A 24,784-nucleotide genomic window follows, 5' to 3' on the forward strand; every position below is an offset into this window, starting at 1 on the left:
CCTCAAAGCTTCAAAAGAACATGTCACATTTCTGCAGCTTAATGAATTGCCGGGGGAAAGATAATATACACCCATTTTTCATGGTGACAAAAAACAGACTGGTTATTTGACGGTGATGTACATGTATTTGATATAGGTATCATAGATTTTGGATTTGACCTTAAGTTTGCAGTGTTTGGCGACTGTTTCCAGCCTAGTAACGTTTTGATATCGTTTGTGATTCTTTGGTCAAAGTGTATATTTATTTTTTGTCCGGCAGTTTATGTCACATATACCAGATCAAACATTTCACAACGAAAGTTAATCCATGTCAACCTGAACACAAAGCAATAGACTTGGGTACAAAGCATGATCCCTCATTCTAAATCGAAATTAACCACCAACGTGACATCAGAGAAATGTAGCACGGTTCTGATTGGTACGACCTTGCCCGCAGGGCAGAACCTGCCATGAACCTGCCATGAGACCGGCACGACTGGTGATGTGAAATACGACCTGATGAATAGTACAATAATTCGACGTGATTAAACATATGGACCGCCATGCAGGAGCTAATAACACCGGTATTTGGATCAGGCATGGTACCCAGCGAGGGATGCGAACAAAGTAATATAGACATAAAACTGCGTGGCCAATATGAGCACAGCGCACAATGGACGTAAAAATCGATACTTGGGGAGTCCCCCAAGAGAGGAGATTTTATGACTTCGCAAACATGTTGTGCAATATGGAATTGTTTCGTTTTAGTAGCCATTATGAAAATACAGGGTTGCCAATATATTCTTGAGCACGTTCCTTTAGGGAATTATGTTTTGAGTGACTTTGGGGCGCCATGTCGTCGGATCTGTTGAATAATTCAGGGAAGCGTGGTGTCAAACATACCGAGGACGAGCATTTGTAATGCGGATGGCACAAATCATACAAAACATGGATGTTCCATACGTTATACCTCGAACCCTCGAGGGCGTGTTGGAGTCATGTCTGTTTGCACGTTATTTGTAGTCTATTTTCAACGAATATTCGAAGTCTATTCATAACGGGCACTGAGTAAGAAAATCAATTACAGTAAACTACGGTTATAACGAACTCAAAGGGACCACTAATTTTAATTCGTTATAACCGTAGTTCGTTATAAGCAAATGTACGGAATATATACAGCAAATAGACAGGACCAAAAATATAGTTCGTTATATACGTCAGTTCGTTATAAGCGTGTTCGTTATAACCGTAGTTCACTGTAGTTTTATCATTCAAAGGCATGATGATGGCAATTGAGTGTCCGATTTCATTCCGGTTCACTGAAAGTGAAATGAATGTCTTGTTACGTCGCACCAAAGGTTTTTCTGTGTCACAATGGCATATGATACGGGTTGGACCAAGAGACGCAAAGGTTGACAGCATTGGCAATGACGCGCACGCGGGGTACGATGAAACACACTGTCATATATTTACATGATTGAGTGTAGGGGACAAGAGAAATTAGGCTTTATATCCATGTTGAACATTACACTCAGGTCTTCGGTAGGTTGGTTGGTTGGTTTGTTGTTTAACGCCGCACTCAGCAATATTCCAGCTATATGACGGCGGTCTGAAAAATAATCGAGTCTGGACCAGACTATCCAGTGATTGATAACATGAGCATCTATCCACACAATTGGGATCGATGACATGTATCAACCAAGTCAGCGAGCCTGACCACCCGATCCCGTTAGTCGCCTTTTACGACAAGCATAGTCACCTTTTACGGTAAGTATGGGTTGCTGAAGACCTATTCTATCCCGGAATCTTCACGGGTCCCCAGGTCTTCGGAGTGACAAAGCAGTTATAAGCTGTCCCACCATCCTAACACATTGTGCCCTCATTAACACAAGCATAAGGTACAGGTCTGGAATTGGCACGATAGTGTATTCGACTGCATGTGCATACAAATTGACAATCATCAAACTATTTACTACGGTCAGAGTAGATTAAATATGTAGAAAGAGTTGATACTGTACTTCCCTAATAATCATTTATCATTTAAGTGAGTGAGTGAGTGAGTATGGTTTTTAGCACTTTTAGCAATATTCCAGCAATACCACGGCGGGGGACACCGGCAAATGGGCTTCACACATTGTACCCATGTGGGGAATCGAACCTGGTTGTTCGGCGTGATGAGACAACGCTTTAACCATTAGGCTTCCCCGCCGCCCCTATTCGTTTAAGTACTTTTGTCATAACCATTGATATCTGCGAAACTAACATTTTCTTAGTTTTACGCATTATCATAATAAGCAGCATGGGTGGATTAAAATCTTGCTTAAAAAGAGTTCGCTCGTCACGACGAAGTCCTGGGTTCGATTCCCAACACGAACAATGTGTAAAGCCTATTGTTGGTGACACCCGGTTATTGAAAATGTAAAAAACGGTGTAAAACCATAAGGTTAAAGGTGATTTTTCAAATCTAATCTTTGGTATCAATTGCATTTATTGTTGTCCCTATTTACGCTGTAAAGTAGGTTAAAAATATACTTACGATTGATTGCTGATCGGCGGGGAAAGTCGTTGGACCACATTTGGCTGTATTGTCGATGGGTGATTTTCAATCCACTCAAAATGTTACCCAAAAAACATTATACTAAAAAATATACCTTGGAGTTCGCTTCCCTGGAAAAAGACAGGTCATGTCGCTTGACCAGTGAGTGATCGCCCTTTGTTCATATTGAATTCGTTTACTTCTTGATACAAGATGCGGGTTAGAATTGGTTTTCATGCTTGCCGTAAGGGACGACTAAAGGGATCAGGTGGTCAGGCTCGCTGACTTGGTTGATGCATGTCATCGTATCCGAATTGCGTAGATCGATGCGCATGGTGTCAATCACTGGATTGTCTAGTCCAGAATCGAGCATTTACAGACCGCCGTCATAAATGGAATATTGCTGAGTGCGGCGTTTGACAACAAACAAACAAACAATCTTCTTTACACGTGTAAATAAAGTGTACATAAGATTCCTTCAACGAATGCGTGTTGCAAGCGGGGACCATGCACTTTGCACTGTTTTGGCGCACTGTATGTGCGATAGCAAACCCGTGACAAGACATTATTGGGGGTTGTGAAAATGGCGACGTCATGTGAGGACATTTTGTTTGTTTGTTTGTTGTTTAACGCCGCACACAGCAATATTACAGCCATATGACGGCGGTCATAAATAATCGAGTCTGGACCAGATAATCGAGTGATTGACAACATGAGCATCGATCCACGCATTTAGGATCGATGGCATGCATCAACCAAGTCAGCGAGCCTGACCACCCGATCCCGTTAGTCGCCTCTCACGACAATCATAGCAAACATGGGTTTCTGAAGACCTATTCTACCCCGGATCTTCACGGGTCACATTTGTTGGTATTAATATCACCCGAAATACTTGGGCGTTGTTCCACAACGCGATCCTGGTGATGAGGCTTTCACAATCTGTGTTAAAATATGGAACTTTTGTCGAAACGCAAAGATCGCTTTGTTGCACGAGGTCATAGCCAAAGATACTAAAACTAAATGACTACGTCAACTGTAACTGAGAATTCGACCATGAATTTGGTAAAAATACTCCATTCTGATTTGTCAATCAGTGTCTTCAAATCACAGTCATGCTTCTGCTTAATAGTGTTCATTTGATAACCATTGCGGGTTCAAGCATACCAACAGATTGAATACAAAACCAGATGAGAATTTACACATATGTAATAATGTTCAGTTTCAGAATAGAAATTAAGTCTGTCGTCCGCTTAGTCTGCATATTATCCACAATAACGCCAACTGTACATTTCAGAGTATATAGGATCTTTGTCGTGTAACACAGTGCCCTCTACAACTTAATGATGACTGACTTTATCTCAGCATCATGTAAGACGTTGGTGCTTTACATTTTCTATTTTTATTTTTTTTAACACAACTTTTCGCGAACACCTGGTATCGTCACTATTTGGTTGTGATCCATAAACACATGGTTATTAGTAGCGATTTCCTTATCATTATGGAAAGGTCTTAGTCGATTTTTATTTACTGTAATGCTGTGTCTAAAGGCCTGTATTGCATTTGTCTTTGAGTGTAATCAGCGTCCATAGTAACCGTTCTGTATTTTCATTATCTTGTATCCCAGAAACGCTGAAGTGCACACCAGATCAAGGTATCTGCCTGATTAAGTGGTAAGCAACGGAAGTGACTTAAAGTCTTCATTGTTATTTCGATGTTTTCAAATTAATTTGTATTCCTGGATGCCGTTGTACAAAGCGATCTTAGCGTTAAGGTGATCGTAACTCCCATACCTTAACATAGACTTACGACAGTCGTAGCGCTAAGGTTGTTTTGTACAACGGCACCCTGGTGTGCAACCTTATCCTGCCGCACATTTCCCATTTTGCACAAGGCCCGTGATCAGGTAGGCTAACGGCAACAGCAATCGCTTGCAACGCCTTAGGACCGGGTTCGATTCCCAACATGATCAAAAAACCGATGCTTGAATACTGCTAAAAGTTTTCACTTACTCGCCAGGACAAATGCCAACTGATTGGTTTCACCAGGGCAACTGACAACTGATTGGTGTCACCAGGGCAACTGACAACTGATTGGTGTCACCAGGACAACTGACAACTGACTGGTGTCATCAGAGCAACTGACAACTGACTGGTGTCAACAGGACAACTGACAACTGATTGGTGTCACCAGTGCAATTGACAACTGATTGGTGTCACCAGGGCAACTGCCAACTGATTGGTGTCACCAGGACAACTGACAACTGATTAGTGTCACAAGGGCAACTGACAACTGATTGGTGTCACCAGGACAAATGCCAACTGATTGGTGTCACCAGGGCAACTGACAACTGGTTGGTGTCACCAGGGCAACTGACAACTGGTTGGTGTCACCAGGGCAACTGACAACTGATTGGTGTCACCAGGGCAACTGACAACTGATTGGTGTCACCAGGACAACTGACAACTGATTGGTGTCACCAGGACAACTGACAACTGATTGGTGTCACCAGAGCAACTGACAACTGACTGGTGTCAACAGGACAACTGACAACTGATTAGTGTCACCAGTGCAATTGACAACTGATTGGTGTCACAAGGGCAACTGACAACTGATTGGTGTCACCAGGACAAATGCCAACTGATTGGTGTCACCAGGGCAACTGACAACTGGTTGGTGTCACAAGGGCAACTGACAACTGAGTGGTGTCACCAGGACAAATGTCAACTGATTGGTGTCACCAGGGCAACTGACAACTGAGTGGTGTCACCAGGGCAACTGACAACTGATTGGTGTCACCAGGGTAACTACCAACTGATTGGTGTCACCAGGGCAACTGACAACTGATGGGTCTCACCAGGACAACTGACAACTGATTGGTGTCACCAGGACAAAGGCCAACTGATTGGTGTCACCAGGGCAACTGACTACTGGTTGGTGTCACCAGGGCAACTGACAACTGATTAGTGTCACAAGGACATCTGTCCCCTGGTTTTTATTACTCTGGACAATTGTCACCTGGGACAACGGCTACTTCACGATCATGCAAATGGCGTTTATTTCAACTACAATCAATCAGGTCTAATCATCCTATTTGGAGATTTTGACGGCACTGTTTTAGCTTTTCTATTTTCCAAACAACATGCTTTGGGCAACTAAAACCAAAACGTCCTCACACATTGATTTCTTGTGAATTAACACCTGGATCAATGCCAATTGAGCTGTACGACAGCCCATAGCACGATACGCATTTCCCGTGTGATTTCTGCGGGTGACAATTGGCTCGGTCTTTGTCCGGGTGATGACATCAGAAATATATTGACTTACACATATATTGACATATTGACTCGAACATATATGTTTGTAGAGCATTTTGTATTCATTCAGCCATTATAAATTATCAAAATATTTAATTTCTATTTTTCTGCACGTAATCCATTTAATTCAATTTTGGAATGATGCAAGTCCCAAGTGTGTCTTATTAATTTGCTTAAACGCGAAACATCAAACAGAGACTCAGTTGTTTTATTCATTTAAGCTGTTCAGTATACTCGGGGGAGTCATTTGGCGTTCATACGTTCGCTCGTATTTCAGAATTGAGGATGGGATGATGGTTTTCTCTAAAGTAAATAAGAACAGGACGAAATCAAAATATACCGTGAAAATATGACCTGGCATCTCTGTACACTTCAAAGATAGTTAAAAATAAAAGGAATATCAATGACATTATTCAAAGCTCTGCAGCAAATGTGGCTTGCAAAATAACAATTTATGTGTAATCTGCGTCTCCTCTCCCAGTGGGAACGATTATCGTGCATTTACAGCATATATTTAGAATAATTTTCTTAACTCAATCGAGCGGCTTCTAATACAGTAAACATACGTCTACCGATGACGGCCAAGGTTCTATTCAACTACTCCGTTGATGGGATTTATAATTTGTTCATTAGTGTGTGGTCGTATTACATTACGTGTGCCCTGTGGTTTAACAGTGACTCATATTATATAGCTTTCCATGTTAAATGAGAATAAGGATGAGAATAATACTCAAAGCAGCATGATTCTAAACGCTAACACTCTTTACCAAGACAAATCAAGATGACCTCGGTCAATTCATTTTTACCATTCCTACAAAACGCTGCTCCGAGTTTGACAATGATTTTTGATTATGTGTAATCATTCCATTACATCAAATACATCTAAAGCTCTTTCACTTGCGCCTTTCCAGGTTACCAATTGACTTGCCTTTGCATGTGTCTGTGACGGGTGCCACCGGTGGGGCAGGTTACGTTCACCTTTTTACGAACACCTGGTGTCATCACTATTCGTTATATAGTCGGAGCCGTACAATCGACTCTTTCTTTGGCAGAGATTTCTTATGAATATGGAAAGGGTTTTGTTGCTTTAATTGATATTACAAAACCTGCTTTGTGTGGATTTGTTTTAAACCGTTGCTGCGTTTTAGAAGGTTGGGTAATATTGACAATTGGAAGAGTTGAAAATTGAATCTTGACTCCTAATGCTGTTATTCAACAGCAGGAACATCAGTCATTTTAGAGTAGCAAATGTTTTCGAATGTCTTTGTTATGTATGATATGATATATATCCTCATCCCATTCACGAAGACACGAAAGTGCGTTTTATTAATATTAGATAAAGTTTGTTTAAGTTTAAGTTGGTTGGTTGGTTGGTTTGTTGTTTAACGCCGCACTCAGCATTATTCCAGCTATATGACGGCGGTCTGTAAATAATTGAGTCTGGACCAGACAATCCAGTGATCAATATCATGAGCATCGATCCACGCATTTGGGATCGATGGCATGCATCAACCAAGTCAGCGAGCCTGACCACCCGATCCCGTTAGTCGCCTTTTACGACAAGCATGGTCACCTTTTACGGCAAGCATGGGTTGCTGAAGACCTATTCTATCCCGGAATCTTCACGGGTCTTAAGTTTAAGTGCTATTTACAGTACATGTAATCTCTTTTTAAAGCATGAAGGCCAAATGTTACATTTTTGCCATTTTCAACTTCACAGTAACCGTCAGTATGAAATAACGTATATTGTTACCTCAATAATCTTTAGATGTCAGATTTGTCTTTTACACGTTTCATGAAACAAAAGTATTAAATAATAATTATGTAATTATTTTTGCCTAAGTCTTAGATACGTTAGAAGTTCGCTCATTATAACATGTCGAGTTCATAATTGTTTTCTGTTCAGATAACTTGAATTATCTTATCTCACATGACATCTACACTATACCCTATTAGGGGAGTATTGATGATGATTGTGATAGCGTCATCTTCCACAAACCTTTTATGCTAATCAATTAACTTCATGCACGAGTAAACAACACACATACACACATACATTAATGGCAGCTCTTAATTACGTAAGTGTACACACATCAGAGACCTCATAACGTTCATTGCCACTTGATTGCCTTATGTGAAGGAAACATAAAAAAACATCTTTTCTCCCAAAGGGATGCTTCTCGCAGTTGTGCTTTCACATGTGCTTTTGAGATGCTTTTTAAACAATCCATAACCTTCCTAAGTACTCCTAAAGGAACACTGAAGATGTGTGTGCATACATCTCGAGTATTGTTGCTTTGACAACGTTGGGAATACTGCTAAGTTTACTTTCAAAGAATACTTATAAATTCAATCCATATTTAGGAGTGCATTCTTACACACGCGCGGCATTGTGTGTGGCTACTTTGAATGTCTCCTTCAACTACACAGCCTAATTAAAAGGTTCTTATATTTGTCCGTTGTAAATAGTAGTCGTTAAACTTAAAGAAGAAAAGAAAATTCGCGTGTACTTCTTGCACACAATGGTAAATTCAAAGCTCCATCGCTAACTTGTTAAATATTTTCAGATGGTGTCGAATGTTCACGCCATATTTCAGTCGTACTGACAGGAACGCTAGAAATTGAAATATACTGTACCTTGTTATTTATGGCTTATGTTTTCCTTACAGCTGATCGACGAAAGAGGGGGCGGTCGGGTAGCCTACTGGTTAAAGCGTTCGCTCGTCACGCCGAAGACCCGGGTTCGATTCCCGACATGGGTACAATGTGTGAAGCCCATTTCTGGTGTCCCCCGCCGTGATATTGCTGGAATATTGCTAAAAGCGGCGTAAAACCATACTCACTCACTCACTCACTCGACGAAAGAGAAAAAGTGATCAAGTTTCTTACTGCCTCGTATTATGACAAACAACTTCTTTGTCGTTCGTAATGACGTTTGGGGCTACTTTTTGTCTCTTCTTTTATGGATATTTTTAATAGTCTTTGGCTACGTCTTGTCCCTTCTTTCGCCGATAAGTATTTCTTTACTTGAAACTGTTTCATGATTACGTCTTGTCCTTTCAGGTGAAGGGACAATAAATAGCCCCACACCGTCGCAACAAACACAAAAGTAGTTATCTATAGAAGTTTCATTTCTTCATGTTCTTCAAACTTCTAAAAGGCTATCAAAGACTTGAGATTCCATAGCATGCATTTCTGATAAAGTAGCCTGAAGCTGAAATCAAAGATCAGTACATATTACATACATGCAAACAAGAATGACATATAATCGATTCCTTGGGAAGTCAATACAGACAGAAAACAACTTTTGTTAATCATTTTATTTTCACTGGCAAGATTGTTCTTTCCACTACATTCCAGGTTATTGATTTTCTACATACAAAGCTACACATCTATTTTATGACATCTTTTAAATAGGTTTGTTACATACAAAAGAAGGCATCTGTCCTCTCTGTATTGTTATGCGTTTTCCTACCACTGTGGCGAGTTGAGCATTTGTTGAGTGCAGCTATTATGCACAAGGAGCGTTATCACTTAACGATATTACACAGTGGTATAAAACACAGATGTTCGTTCACCGTGGTTTGCATTTTTTTCTATTCTAACCTATTGATCGTATGAGCTATGAATATGTTCTGTCTTGGTTGGACTCGTACACGATAATAATACTACAATGTAATCTACTGATTGGATGAAGCATACAAAATATCAAAACTGTGCCTGGCATGTTCACGTTAGGCATATAAGAATAACTTTGCTCTTCGTACAGTTGCAATGAATGTAAGATCTTTAAATCTTGGTTAGTTCATAATACGTCCATGCCAGGTGACGCGCCAATGAGTAGGCTGACAGTACTCACGATTTAGAACATTACATTATCTCTTGAATCCGGAAAAGGATATTTTGTCATATCCCTCAACATATACCACAAACAGAGTCGTTCATAATTTTCCAAAGTTACACACAGTTAGACGTCACAATATCAAGCATCGGTTCCTTCTAAGAGCATCTTGAACCCTGGCTGCTGTAGGTTTATGACCGTAGTCTATATAATCCACAGCTTTCATGAGTTCTTTAAACATAAGAATAATATGCCAGTTAAATTTTGCGGAACACTCGACGTAGCCACACTTCCACTGTTTCTTAACGAGGTTCGCCACTTCTCTTCGTGGCATACCCCGTTCTTCCGCCAGGTCGTGCTTGTTCCCAACCACGAAGATAGGGACATCGTGCATGTCCCGACTCTCAAGGATCTGATCCCTGAGGGTCTTGATATACTGGAAGCTTTCTTCGGACGTGATGTCGTAGACAAGGATGTAGGCTGTGGCGTTTCGGAGGCCATACCCGCGGAAGTCTGTCCACTCGTACAAAGAATTGACTGGAAAGTAAGGAATGTATGGACAATCGATTATCTTCAGTTCATACAGGTGATCGTTGATGATTACAGATGGACAAAAGACTTCTTTCTGCTCAGTTGGGATGTAATCCTCGGCGAACTGGTTGCACACAAATTGTCGTATAATAGAACTCTTGCCAACTCCCGGCGCGCCAAGTACAGCAAGTTTGACACATTGAAAGTCAGAATCTATTGTCAGATGGCTCGTAGCCATGATGAAAGACTCTCTCGCCTGCCCGAATCGCCGACTGCATTCTTTCCGCGTGGCCCCCTTATGTCGCCTGTTTATCAGCCACGAGGGGGTTCCACCCCTGAGCAGACGATATGTAAAGGCTGGGCTTAATCCTGAGAACGCTTTGGCCTAATATAGCTAATCTGTGCCATCATATCTTGGTGTCAATGTAGATATCGATTGAAGGGAGAACGTCAGCACTGTTGCCCAGACTCAGAACGCTTTCCCGCCACCGTCATGATCGCCTGCTTCCTACTGGCTTCTCTCTACTCGTGTCGTCTGCTGCTAAGAAAATAAGAGAGTCAGTGAGCATGCGCAGTAAATGAGGCTTGAATTTAAAGAGATGCTATTGACAGCTAACCAAAGCTAGCCATTACAGACGAAATTTATCATTTCAATAACGTGCTTCATGACTTTTCCCGCAACTTGTTTCAGTACCAATAATTGATTTTCTGGGGCTATGAGTTCTCAGTACCGACACGGAACAAATAAACAAGATTTATTTTTCTTTAGCATCTTGATCCCGTGTCACTATACATACATGCGTCTTATCACCAGTTTATAGATTACAGATATTATCTATGAAGTGTTATCATATATCTCATAACAGCCTGGTGGTAATGACCTCGCTGTATACTAGCATCGTTTTGGCGAAACACGATACAAATTACTACTTTTACAGGCTATAGGTTTACTGTTAAATGATGTTTGTTCATATCGGTATTTATATTTTATCTTTATCAGGTATCGGGTGACTAAAGGCGGGTTCGATAAAACTTCGGGGTAACATATACACTGTACTTAGTGTGTGAGTGAGTTTGGTTTTACTCTCTTTTTAGCAAAATTCCAATGGGCTTCACACATTGTAACCATTTGCAGAATCGAACCCGGGCCTTATACGTGACGGGCGAAAGCTTCAACCAGTAGGTTGGGATCAACCAAGTCAGCAAGCCTGACCACGCCGTTATGCCCCTCTTACGACAAAAAAAAGGTTGCTGAAGACTAATTTTAACCCGGGGATAAAATATTTAGGAATCAGCTACAACTTTCTACGATACGCTGCACAGATGTCCCAAGTCTAACGCTATCTGAATTACGACCATGTGTGCATTTTATACTGATGGATGTATTCCTGACGGGCGTTTACATCTCGAATGATAAGCACATCCTAGCATGAAGTTGGAGCAAACATGTCAACGGTTGACATGATCGCGAACATATGATGAATGTCCAAATTGCATTTTCAATTAAAACCCAAACGCGGATGCTGTCAAAACTAGCAAAAACCTTGTAGAAACAATGCCCCAGTCTGTCTCAAAATAATATTGTTTGCGGATGGGATCTGTATTTACTTAACCTACTGCAGCTGAAGACACGCACATATACCCTAACAGTCACAAATCAACACATATTGAATCAGCGACGATTCTGATTAATCTCCCTGTCATTAATACCGTTTATACCTCGAGTGTAAATATTGATACTATGTAACATTAGGCCCCCATTCGTTACTTGTCGGGACGAATTTCTTGTCAGATGCTCAATAACTCCCTGCACACATCTCCAATTCGGAAGCTATTCACGAAATCTCAGTATTAATCACCGCTCTTGTTCGGGAAGGAAACACTCAGCCACATCCAGTGTAGCCTACTGTAACAACCCTTTGAGGAATCGTCAACTTTGGCCTGTTGTCGTGACTGCTTTCGATAAGATGGCGTGATATAGTTCAATACAGCCAGCATCTCAAATGGAATGAAATTTATTTTTCGATAATGCAGGCGGTAGGAGATACGGATACGTCCGTGCTATCGACTAAAATCATATTAATGCAGCAGATCAAGAGGCATGAATAATGATGCATTGAAACTGAAAAAAAATAATTCCATATTACATTATAATATTGCTCTCTGAAAGGAAGGATCTATATATAACAAAACCTGGTTGCAGAATACAAGGCGGTTTTTTGATGAATGAAATATTTTTTTAAAAAGGCATGGTTGGTATATTGGTAGATACCTTAGCTAAGATTAAAAAGAAGGGATATAGGTTAGAAGGTATTCTTGTGCAGCACGTACATGTACATACTGATATAAACGCATGTGTATCGATTTGGAGACAGATCATGTGTCAGTTTATTCAGGAGAAGGATGGCATTTGTGACAGAGACATAATATGTATCTAGTCACAACCTCAAGACATACATTATTCATGTTTCTGAACGAAGCGGAGTGATAGTTTTTCTTTGTGTATTCGGAGGCAAAATCATTATTATTTTTCAGAATCTTCTGGAACAATTTAGTTCTTTAAAATGTCCTAGCTCCCCATAAACCCCTCACACACACACGCACACACACACTCACACACAAATACACTCACACACACATACACAGACAGAGGCACATTTACGCACGCACACACACACGAACGCACAATAACACAAACACATCAACTGACACACTCGCACGCCCGCACTCACTCACTCACATACACACACACATACACATCAACGCACACGCACGCACGCACGCACGCACGCACGCACGCACTCACACACTCACAGCACACATACTCACCCCACCTCTGAATATCAAAATCGGTTCCGAAAGGAGATATACGTGTTCATATGTCGTATAATTTACATCAGATTAATGCATATTTGCAATACTGATTGAAGCAAAGAGCAAATGGCATATGGGTAAACAGGAGTTAATGATAACGTATCAAACTTGAGACTACAGCCTCAATACATTTCCATAAGGTCCTACTCACACGCATTTTGCTGAATCGAAAAACCTCTAACACATGACGTTGTACAAATAATTCACGATGGGAAACGTATATGAAATTTGATATTAATGCAGTCCTCTGATATTGCAGTGAGCGATTGGATGGCCCCCAGCAACGTTTGTTTTGTTATCGAGAAAAATGTCATGTTCTCTCTTTTCATTCAGTCAGATTGCTTAGCTTGGGAAATATGCAGGTTTCTAGCCTAACAATGAACCTGTTGGGCTATTGCGGTGCGATTCTTGGAGAGTCCTGATAGAAGAGAACCAAGATATCGATCCAGCATTGATATTTCCTTCTTTCCAACAATTAGAGAAATCAATGGCAGAAGTAGAATTTAAAGAAAATGTCTGACTTGTGCTTCTGTTCAATCGCACATAGTAATTGATTAGATGTAGCGTTTACCGTTTACCACGGAGGCCTTCGACAACGCTACAGTAATACCAGAGCGAGGAATCTATATGATGACTATCGATATACATAACGGATCGGAAGAAATTAGGTTAGTGAATAATATGAACCCGGTTTGTTGACTATCTGTATGTAAATGAAACGTAATGTGTGTGTGTGTGTGTGTGTGTGTGTGTGTGTGTGTGTGTGTGTGTGTGTGGCTGCTTGTACTTGTCCGAGCTGATGCCTATTTGTAGTGCTAGCTCACTGAGATACCATGCCACAGTTGAGCATGAATACCACACTCAGACACAGTTTACTGACTCCGAGCCGACCAGTCCTTGTTTAAGCCCCTTAATGTCGAGCACAAGGCAGGGTAACAACAAGTACCATCTTTTAACGTCGTGTAGTATGACGCGGCCGGGAATCGAACTCCGGACTTTCCCCTCTCCGCGCGAACGCTCTACCACTGGAATTCTAATTAGATTCTAATTGTGTTTCCAAACGGGTACAACCTTCGCATATTGGAATGTGTGATCAAGACACTTGATGATGATGATGATGATGGTTGTGACCACAGGAAAAGCTACGTCCCTGTCCGTGAGTGATGGCGAACCCCACCCGATGAAACATAACTACCACGTGCTTTGTGCAAATGGTTGAGGACATGGGCAGGGAGCGAGAAAATTGGTTTTGGGGTCCGGTTGGTTGGTTGGTTTGTTGTTTAACGCCGCACTCAGCAATATTCAAGCTATATGACGGCGGTCTGTAAATAATCGAGTATGGACCAGACAATCCAGTGATTAATATCATGAGCATCGATCCACGCAATTGGAATCGATGACCCGCATCAACCAAGTCAGCGAGCCTGACCACCCGATCCCGTTAGTCGCCTTTTACGACAAGCATAGTCACCTTTTACGGCAAGCATGGGTTGCTGAAGACCTATTCTACCCCGGAATCTTCACGGGCCTTTGGGGTCCGGAAATATACAGAAAAATTAACCAAGTAAATGACATTATGTTCCCGCTGTTTTTAATTAGTAACACATAAATAAATAAATGAATGAACGAACGAACGAACGAACGAACGAACGAACGAACGAACGAACGAACGAACGAACGAACGAACGAACGAACGAACGAACGAACGAACGAACGAATAAATAAATTAACAAGCACATACACACATAAACTACAAAAATTAACTACATAAATAAACCATACTAAAAAATAAGACTCCCGACCGTTTCCAACGAATTCATTTGAATGTGTCGACGTTCGCCAGGAAATATGACTTATTAATAGATTCACAAATTATGTAACTGTTATCTGACGAATGACAAATATCTGATTACTACATGATATAACGGAACGCTTGATTATATTACATAAGTCAGAACTCGTCGGAAAATCAAATCTCAGAGTGATGAAATACCAGTCAGTGCAGGTTGTCAGACATTGATTGACCTTTCCAGAACTGCATTACGCGGCCGTGATCAATATATATTTAACTATGTATTGTGGTACGTAGTTCAAGCAATATAATGCGCTGTCTGTCATACTTGATATACTTGATAGTAAGTATGATATATAAACGTACAATATATCAAGCTTGTTAGGAATTTGCGGTAAAACAGACAAACTTCAACTGATGACGTCAAATGTCCTTCAGAGTAGGACGTTATGTAATAATAATAATAATAATAATAATAATAATAATGATGATGACGACGACGACGACGACGACGACGATGATGAAGGAGTAAGCATATACTCCGAAAGGTTGGGTTCCTCATAATAAAGAAGTTGACATCCATAAGTTCTCTTCCTTATGTGTATCTCTTCTATATGCCTTTAAAGACTTAATATAAATAAAGTTGAAAAACAATTCCACGGTCAACACTTCAGCATACACAGCAATTCAAGAAGTCGAGGCATTGCTTTTACATGCCTCAAGGCCTTTGTCAGACTTCAACCGATAAACGACACAAGCATGTCGAACCAGTGAAATGTCATCATCTAGGGGTTTGTTCGTTGGTTGGTTGTTTTACGCCGCATTCGGCAATATTCCAGCTATATGACAGCGGTCTGTGGACCAGACAATCCAGTGATTGATAACATGAGCATCGATCCACGCAATTGGGATCGTTGACATGTTTCAACAAAGTCAGCGAGCCTGACCACCCGATCCCGTAAGTGGCCTCTTATGACAAGTATAGTCGCCTTTTACGGCAAGCATGGGTTGCTGAAGACCTAATCTACCCCGGGTCTTCACGGGTTATCATCTGGGAGAGAGGAGACGACAATCTAGTGGTCAGCGTGTATGTTAATATGTCTTTTTCAGCTTGGCCGAAAATAAAATAACTGTGGATGATATCACAGAACGGAGAAACTTCCGTGGTAATAGGAACTATGAAGTGTATGTGTGTGCGTGATGTATTTTGAGTGTTATTCAGCTTTCAATTTAAGGGTTGAAGAGGACATCCAGGGCATCCCTTTGGCATCCAGGGGGTTAACATCGCTTCAAGATCATTGCACTTATATATTGACATGCATGAACCTGTGTGAGATGCTTTTACCAGCCCGTACTTATGCGAGTTATTCGGCTGGCAACTGAGGCGAGGTGAAATGAGGTTTAACGTTGCGTCCAAGATTATTGCACTTATATAGCGACGTGCTAGCAATTAAGACTACAACGCAGTTAACATGGATATCCTACTTAGCATACTAAATACAAGCCGACCAGTCCTTGTTTTTTCTCCTAAATGTCGAGTGCCAAACAGGGTGCCATTTTCACGTCTTTTGGTATGATGCGGTAACAGGTTCGAACCACCGACTTTCCACTCTCCACTAGGCCAAGGAGGAGGTCTCGTCAAGCTGAAGACCCGGTTGCAATGTGTGAAGCCTATCACTGATGCTCCTCGCTATAACTGGAGTATTCCTTAAAAGCTACGGAAAGCCGTGCTGATTGACTCACACCGTTCATGTACGCTTATACAATTTGCATTCTCTTTCATTGCATCTCAGGATTGACGTAATACAAGTCTTAGTACAGATAATATTTATGTTTCATGAAGGTTCATCTTATATGATTCCATGCAACCACAAGTTATCCAAGGCGAGTAATGTGTGATGGGATGAGAATCAATATTTACTCGGTGACTTATTGAGGGGTCACGCAGATAATAAGAGATAAAACGTCGCATTTCCAACTTCCCAGAGGGCAAAATCAGTTGCATTTGGAATAAACCATGATATACCAACATTGACTGTTAATTGTCACGCATTGCATGTGCATGGGCTAAACCACTGGTTGCCTTCAGGCGTGTGTTTTGGGTAGTTTCTTCAGCCACCTTCAATTAATCCTACACTTTCATTGTTTTTAATAGTTGTCTATGTTTCCAGTTTCATAAAAGGTGAGGGGAAGTGAAATGGGGTTTGACGTCGCGTCCAAAATTATTGTACTTATATAGCGACATGCATGCACGTGTGTGTGTGTGGCTGCTTGTACTAGTCCGAGCTGATGCCGATTTATAGTGCTAGCACACTGAGAAACCATGCTGCAGTTTAACATGGATACCCCACTCAGACACAGTATATATACTGACTCCGAGCCGACAAGTCCTTGTTTTAGCCCCTAAATGCCGAGAGACAGACAGGGTAACAACAAGTACCATCTTTTAACGTCTTTTGGTATGACGCGGCCGGGTATTAAACCCCGGACCTTCCGCTCTCCGAGCGGGTTTCATTAAAACATCAAATCAGCGTGACATAGGCGTGAACAGCATGTTAATCACAATGGCAGCATACTCATATATATGACTCAGATCTATGGCGGGACTCTCAGATCCGTGGCAGATTCTCATTGTTATATATTATCCGTCAATGGAGAATCAGTTCAATTCTGATAAGACGTTATGCGTCACGGCTTCTTGTCATGTAAGTCAAAGGTTCATTACCGATTGACACAGCGATCAGTCGAAAACGATAGAGCCGGACACCATAGAAAAGGTTTTCGCATGGCAGATCCATGAACCCGTATCGAAACACCTTAATGCCGAATCGTTTTAAGTGATGTCTCAAACATCCAAAACGTTCATCGTGAAAATGCTCTGAGTCCGAAGTAAGGAAGCAGGAAAATATTCAGGATTTTCTCAACCCCGGCAAACGATAGGATGGTGCTGAAGGTCTCAGTAAATGATTTCTACGATGAAACGGGGAAAGTTTTGAAGAAAAGTACCGATATGCAATCCCAGCATTGACGATGTATTTCCAAAGGGGAAATGATAAAAATATTCCACAGAAATCACAATATTGATCATCGAAAGTCTGCGCTATACACGAATATATACGATGTTTAGCGTTATAGAAATTCTTATCATGTGATAAGTATTGACAGTACATTATAATCTGCAATAGATCTGTGTATGCGCAAATATGTGTCCGATATGTTGAATCTGCCACAAATCTGAGTATACGCAATTATCTGCCTGTTTGTGGATTCTGCCGATCTTGGAACCCGCCACGGATCAGAGTCCTACCATAGATCCGAGTCCTGTTTATATGCATCTAATGATATATTGAAGTAATCTGATACATACAGGCATACATCGACATCAAGGAATATCCGCTTTTGTGCTATTACCAATTCTGATTTTCACAGTGGTCACGCTCATTGTGAGCATGATTGAAACCGACATTACCAAGATGTTCGCGTTTCGTTTTCAGCCCAAACCTTTGCCATCATGGCATTTGTTGATTACATCTTCTTCTTCTTCTTCTTCTTCTTCTTCTTCAACCAGAGAAACCACCTCCAATGAAAGAGTGTATATTTCACCGCACGGCTAAGACGTGCGATGATACGATCACAATTGGTATTGATCGATTGGTGTCGATTGCAGATCAAATGAAAGCCATGTGCTACGTAGTAATTTCCGTTTTCAAATACCTCTCTCCTGTCAGTTGGCATCTTATTACATTACCCATGGTAAGGGCACAGTGGGTATAGTGACAGTCAGCCGTCGTGTATTATCTAGTTTTTATGCAGAACATCACTGATCACGATCACTAAATAACCCTCAGCATATTCAGGGCTTATTTGCAAGGAAGCATATGCCGGAACATGGATAATTGTCAGACTGTGTAACACAGCTGCGATATGCCATAGACCCTTTAATCCCTATCTGAAGAACTCGTATTATCTATCTGGTCTCTGTAATCTCAACAGAGCCACAGACAGGGGTCGAGTCCATTGAGAGAAGTTCAATAACCCGCATCTGTCACTAATTAGCATTGAAAACCATGAACAAGACAAGGACAATAAAAAGCCGCAGAACCAACTACAGTAACGATACATTATTGATCGGCTTTGAAACCTTTCCTCAATACCGTTACATCACCTTTTGAAAAGGCTGACTGTTTGTTCGAGTACAAGTGTGTATTTTGAAATATTCCATTATGCCCAGTACTGTAATAACCTTTTCTGAAACAATGGAAATTTAATCATAATTTGTAACATCTGCTTTCACGATATTATTTGCAGTAGTATTTCAACGTGGGAAGTAAAATCCATATTTCCCATTTGAAGTATATGATGGAATGAATTAGTAAGAGAAAACACCAAATTGCTTCTGTTTAGTGAATGCTTTTAAGGGTCGGAAAACAATTTTGCCATTCTGTCAAGCTGGATTTGGCTGTAAAGTATATGATATGTGTGCATTTCAATATCGGATATACAATATTGCGTATCAAGAGAAGTATTGAATATGCTAACTATATTCTGTATCCAATTAACTTGTAATTATAATTTCTAATACGGATATTTGTGCACCTGGTATACGTACGTATGACAGCCTACAAATCGATTACATGAACAACAGCTCTTGTTCTCACATCTTTTCATCTGTCTGTCTGTCAATGAACAATGGGGTGTCCCAGTCGTCTAAGGTGCCGTGATTCGCTGTGCAGGGTTGCGTCACTTGGGCACGCCAGAAACCTATGATTGTCGGTTCGAATCCCGGTTCGCCCCGATTATGTTTCTAGGTTTGTCAGCACCATACCTGTGCTCGTGGGTTTCACCGAAGCGGTAAATGTCTGAGACCTGCATCACTTTGGGCTTTCCTCCCACATTAAGCTGACACGCCATGATATAACTGGAATACTGTTAAAAGCGGCGTTGAACCCAACTCACTCACTCACTCAATGAACAATGGATTGCATTATTTCGAAATATTTCTATCATCTTTCTTTTCATCCATCTAATATGTCTGTCCGCCTATCTGTCTGTATGAGTCTCTCTGTAAGTATGTCTGTCTGTACCCATATATTATAAGTTAGGATATCGATATTTAACCTCCTACAGGTAAGTTCGACTATGTACCGTATCTCTACTTCTGTAGTTGAGTTCCGCATACACATACACAGTTGATATCACAGTAATTAAACGCATGTGTTGTATTAATGACATATATTAAATATTATGACACCGTTTATTCAGCACAGGTCCCGGTGTTCGTAAAATACTGAACTTTTTTCAATCAAGTAAAAATAAATATAAAAAGGTCAATGCCAGAGAGTAATAAGTCTCGATCATCTGCGCCTAAAAGGCGAAATAGGGTGAAAATTAGAAGAATGGATCACTGAAAATCAGTAATAACACCAAGTGTTCGCAGAAAGGGTTATTACGTCCTGTTCTACCAGGCTCATTAGTCCGGAACTAATCCAGAATGACGTTTTCTCGTGTTTCATGTTGGTTGGTTGGTTGGTTGTTTAATGCCACACCAGTGAAGATCCGTAGTAGAATAGGTCTTCAGCAACCAATGCTTGCCGTAAAACGCGACTATGCTTGTCATAAGAGGCGACTAACGTGATCGGGTGGTCAGGATCGCTGACCTGGTTGAAGCATACAATCGTATCCCAATTGCGTGGATCGATGGTCATGATGTCAATCACTGGATTGTCTGGTCCAGACTCGATTATTTACAGACTGCCGTCATATAGCTGGAATATTGCTGAGTGCGGCGTTAAAAAACAAACAAACAAACGTATGAGTGGCGGGTGCTACCGGTGGAGTAGGACATGCTTACTCTTTTCGCAAACACCTGGTGCTATGACTAATTTCTGCGATCCATCATCAGTTTCATCCCTTTGTGGCCTTTTACGTCCAAGGGAATCTGTTTCGGAAGATGAACGAGACTGACCATTATATCTAATCTCAATCATAAGTATGGAATGGAACGAATTGGAAAGGTTAGTTACAGTTGCAGGTATGGATTTCTTAAATAGCATTAAGTCTAAACCAAGAGTATTTAAAAAAAGAACGCATTAGAACGGCTAAGCACTAAAATCTGACAATACAGATCCATATGAACTGAGCTGACGAATAAATGGCAATTTACGAGACTAGACAAGGCTCTCATAAAGGTTGGACTTCACAGAAGGATCTTTGACGATCTGCATGGGAAATCTATGTCTTAATTCCTTTCCCAGTCAGCATACTCCATCCCGCCTGCGCCACCAATGAACTCTATGGACATCTTCGATCCCTCCACAGCAGAATCAACAGTCGTTTATGGCTGGTATTTTACCACCTTTAGAAACACCACTCACCCACAACAATCGATTCCACCAAACTATTTCCAACTTTCTTGCACTTCCACGAACCTTCTTCACTATATCAAGTTAAGTACTAACGGGCTTTGTAATGACAACTCCCCACAAGTCCCTCTTGGATGGTCTAACTGGTATCATTAACGCCACAAAATATATACAATCACGATTTCCGTGTGGTTATAGACGAGGGGATTTATTGCAGTGTTTGACAATATGTACGTTTACACTCACTTCTTCTGGTTACCTCATAGCCACAAGTGCTTCCTCTACCGTCTGTCATTAAGTATCGATCTAACGTAATCAAAACAGACAAAGCATCATTGGAAAGACTCCAACACACACTTACTATCTTCAACAAACAACGTGAAGGACAATTTGTTATAATAACACCAAACCAAGTAATTACCATGCTCCTTTCACAGACGATGAACATCAGAGCAACACAAATGGTCCTGAGGCAGACAAAAGGATAACCTCTTCTGATCGATTTTGTTTTCGGTTCGAATTAATGGGATTCCTACACAATCTGAGTGCAAGGCCCTAGTGCGTTCTACAGAACTCAAACCTGAACACAATTAATTAATTTTCGGGTTTGATTTGTACATTGACCCAGCGGTAGTTAAAAATGTCCGTTAAGAGATCTATTGAACCTTTGTGAGATCACTGAGGTCAGACCTTTCCAAATTTCTGGAAATGCATTTGTCATCAATAATCTTTTATTCTTTGCCATCAGTCTTCGTTTTGCTAAAGTGATATATTAGGCGACCGTTTGCAAGCAAAATAGAAGATCGATTGAAGCTTTAACGTGGCAGCGAAAGTCGATATGACCGAAAATAAGGGGAATTATATCCAAGGGAGGTATATGTACGCCAGGAATTATTTAAATAAGGGAACTAGGCTTTGAATGGACTTAAAATGCAGTAATAATGCTACACCAAACAACCAATTCCCAATTGCCAAATGCAGAGGTTATACTGGTCATAAATATAATTGTATGGTCAGAAATAAGGTCTTTAAGTGTTGATAAAGGAAATCATGATATCAAATCTTATTGAATACGTAAAGAGGTTATGCTGGTCAAAAATATAACTATATTGTAAAAAATTATATCTTTAATTGTTAATAAAGGAAATCGTGATATCAAAGGTTATCGAATACATTGGGCTCTTATAAAAGATTTCTGACAACTTGAAACAGGGTATTATTCTCAGCATCATTTTATGCAAGAAATAGTTTTGTGTTCGAGTGAATAAAAACAATTGGCTAGTGTATACCAAAGACATGCAGATCTCAGTGGTGCTTATGAAAAATTGCTTTTTCAATATGTGTGTGGTTCGTAAAGGCTATATCTGAAACACTAATGACAGCTTCGTACGTATTATCACTATAATCCGATTTGTTTTATACTATTAACAACATGTCGGATATGACACAACATCCGGTTGTCGTCATTCTCAAGAAAACACCAGACTACCCTCCTGTACTTAACACGCTCCCGACAAGAGACCCTTGTCTAATACAGCGATATGGTTTTTCATCAAAGATGGTGACAGAATTACAAATGTGACGAATGTGTCTGGCCGCGCAATCGAACGAAGAACAAGGGGCACAACATTGATGAGTTTCTCATCGGGCAGCTATCCGTCATAAAATGTCACCCCTAGCTATAGAGGTCCACGATTACACACCTCGACTCCCCATCAAATCACTATACCCCATATCAATGACTGCCACACAAGCGTAACGCTTCTTTAATACAAAAATCACGTAGATATGCTTGGGGATGTCCCTCGGAAACAAGCACAATCCCCGGCGTCTCTTCGTGGTTGGAATCTTTATAGCCTCTTGCATGGTATTTGCGCAGTGGGAGCTGAACAAATAGATGAGATGCTGCGTGGTTTGGACATTCGAACAAAGCAGTTCATTATTTGATTGTTACTCACCTCAGTGGATTTCTCTTCCGCGATTTCTTTCTGCGTGTGACAGAAGAAACCTCACCGAGCAGAGCTGTGGCTGCTTAAGGAATTCCTATCTAATCTGCGCTAATGATCCAGTTTTCACAACGACTGTAGGTCCTTGAAGTGCATCCCTAGGGGTCACTCTGGCCTGTGCAGGGCTCTCCCCCTAGCTTCGTGTACCCTTGACCGGCCTTCTGTCCCCTTTTCCCACTCCACCCACAAGTCAATTTATCGATCCAAGATGGCTGCAGTTTACACATCAGAACGCCTGTCCCTGGAACGGTTACAGCAGCAACCTTCAGTGGAATAAGTAAATCAGTTTGGTCGTGCTGATTGCCTTATAATGACTTGTCCAACGAGGTAGATGGCGTGATGTTTGCCAATCAACCTTGGAACTGTTTGGACCCTCATCGGTTGCACGCTTCTAGCCTAAAGCCTCGCGTAGAAAGCGGATTGGATTTTCAGCGCGTGAAAACATTTCCTAGTTCCGACAACACGCTCAGTATTGGCTAAATGTCATAGGAGTCGGTTAGTCACATCTGTTTGGTGACTTGGACGGAAGGGCAGGACTGTCTAGTCTGATTGCCATCGGTCCGCAATCAGATGTGAGTATTCGATTAATAATGCATGGAAAATTGAATTACATAGCATACAGATTATTTGTCACGTTTGACAAGCTCGATTGCGGCTGCCCTCGGTCAGATGAATCACCGCAGTAGTGCCTACAGTATTCCGGTACATCTAGAACTTTTGACAGATCTCTTGACCTATGATCCAGGGACGATTATTTACACTCGCCATAAGGTTCAAACCTCAAACATAGCATCACATATGCATAAAAACATTACTCATTGCCGTCCGAGGTATTTGCAGTGAGAAATCATCACGGAATGACCAAACCAGTACAAGTATCCATCTGCACACCAGTACATCTCCAGGGCGGTGGGCAGGCCTAGCGGTTAAAGCGTTCGCTCGTCGAACTGAAGGCCCGGGTTCGATTCCCCACATGGGGACAATGAGTGAGGCCCATTTCTGGTGTAGCCCGCCGAGATGTAGATGGAATATTGCTGAAGGCTGCGTTTCTCGTACAAGTATACATCTGTGTTCGGCACGCATTCTTCAGTGCAAGAGGTTCAGTGTCTGGATGGTACAAGTATTCATCTCTATTTTTCACTTATGTTAGGGTTAGAATTTGTCTTCAGCAACCCAATGCTTGTCGCAATGGGACGTAAGACACGACTAACGGAATCGGGTAGTCGATGACTTGGTTGATACATGTCATCGTTTTCCGATTACGTACATCGATGTCAATGATGTCAGTCACTGGATTGCCTGGTCCAAACTCGCTCATATAGAGACCATCGTCATATAGCTACAATATTACTGAGTGCGGCGTTAAACAACAAACACACAGTACAGAAAGCCCCATGACCATGAGTATCAAAATGTGAAATACGACATTTCTTACGTTTCATTGCAATTTTGTATTCTTGTTACTCAAAGTATCTGGCTGCTATAGTATTATATGGTGCCACGCAGCATTCAGGTCCAATGGATCTCATCTTTACTGTCCATCTGACTG

General features: G+C 41.1%; 1 protein-coding gene across 2 annotated transcripts; it reads right to left on the reverse strand.

Moving 5' to 3' along the window:
• Positions 1-9,134: 9,134 nt before the first annotated feature.
• Positions 9,135-23,731, reverse strand: LOC124145746 (ras-like protein family member 10B). 2 transcript variants are annotated; one of them, XM_046515640.2, is made up of 2 exons: positions 23,188-23,731; positions 9,135-10,739 (listed from the first exon to the last, which is right to left on the reverse strand). In XM_046515640.2, exon 2 carries the CDS (start codon positions 10,437-10,439, stop codon positions 9,804-9,806), a length of 636 nt encoding a protein of 211 aa, XP_046371596.1. In that variant the 5' UTR covers positions 10,440-10,739; positions 23,188-23,731; the 3' UTR covers positions 9,135-9,803. The 2 variants fall into 2 exon arrangements, with proteins under 2 accessions (XP_046371596.1, XP_046371595.1); XM_046515639.2 differs by having other exon boundaries at positions 9,135-10,742.
• Positions 23,732-24,784: the final 1,053 nt, after the last annotated feature.

The sequence above is a fragment of the Haliotis rufescens genome, unplaced genomic scaffold (assembly GCF_023055435.1).
Source record: "Haliotis rufescens isolate VD_foot unplaced genomic scaffold, xgHalRufe1.0.p SCAF_21, whole genome shotgun sequence".
Taxonomy (NCBI): Eukaryota; Metazoa; Mollusca; class Gastropoda; order Lepetellida; family Haliotidae; genus Haliotis; species Haliotis rufescens.

What these genes read in the sequence shown, in the direction of transcription:
- LOC124145746 (XM_046515640.2), bottom strand. Translation starts at nt 10,439, where the DNA reads ATGGCTACGAGCCATCTGACAATAGATTCTGACTTTCAATGTGTCAAA.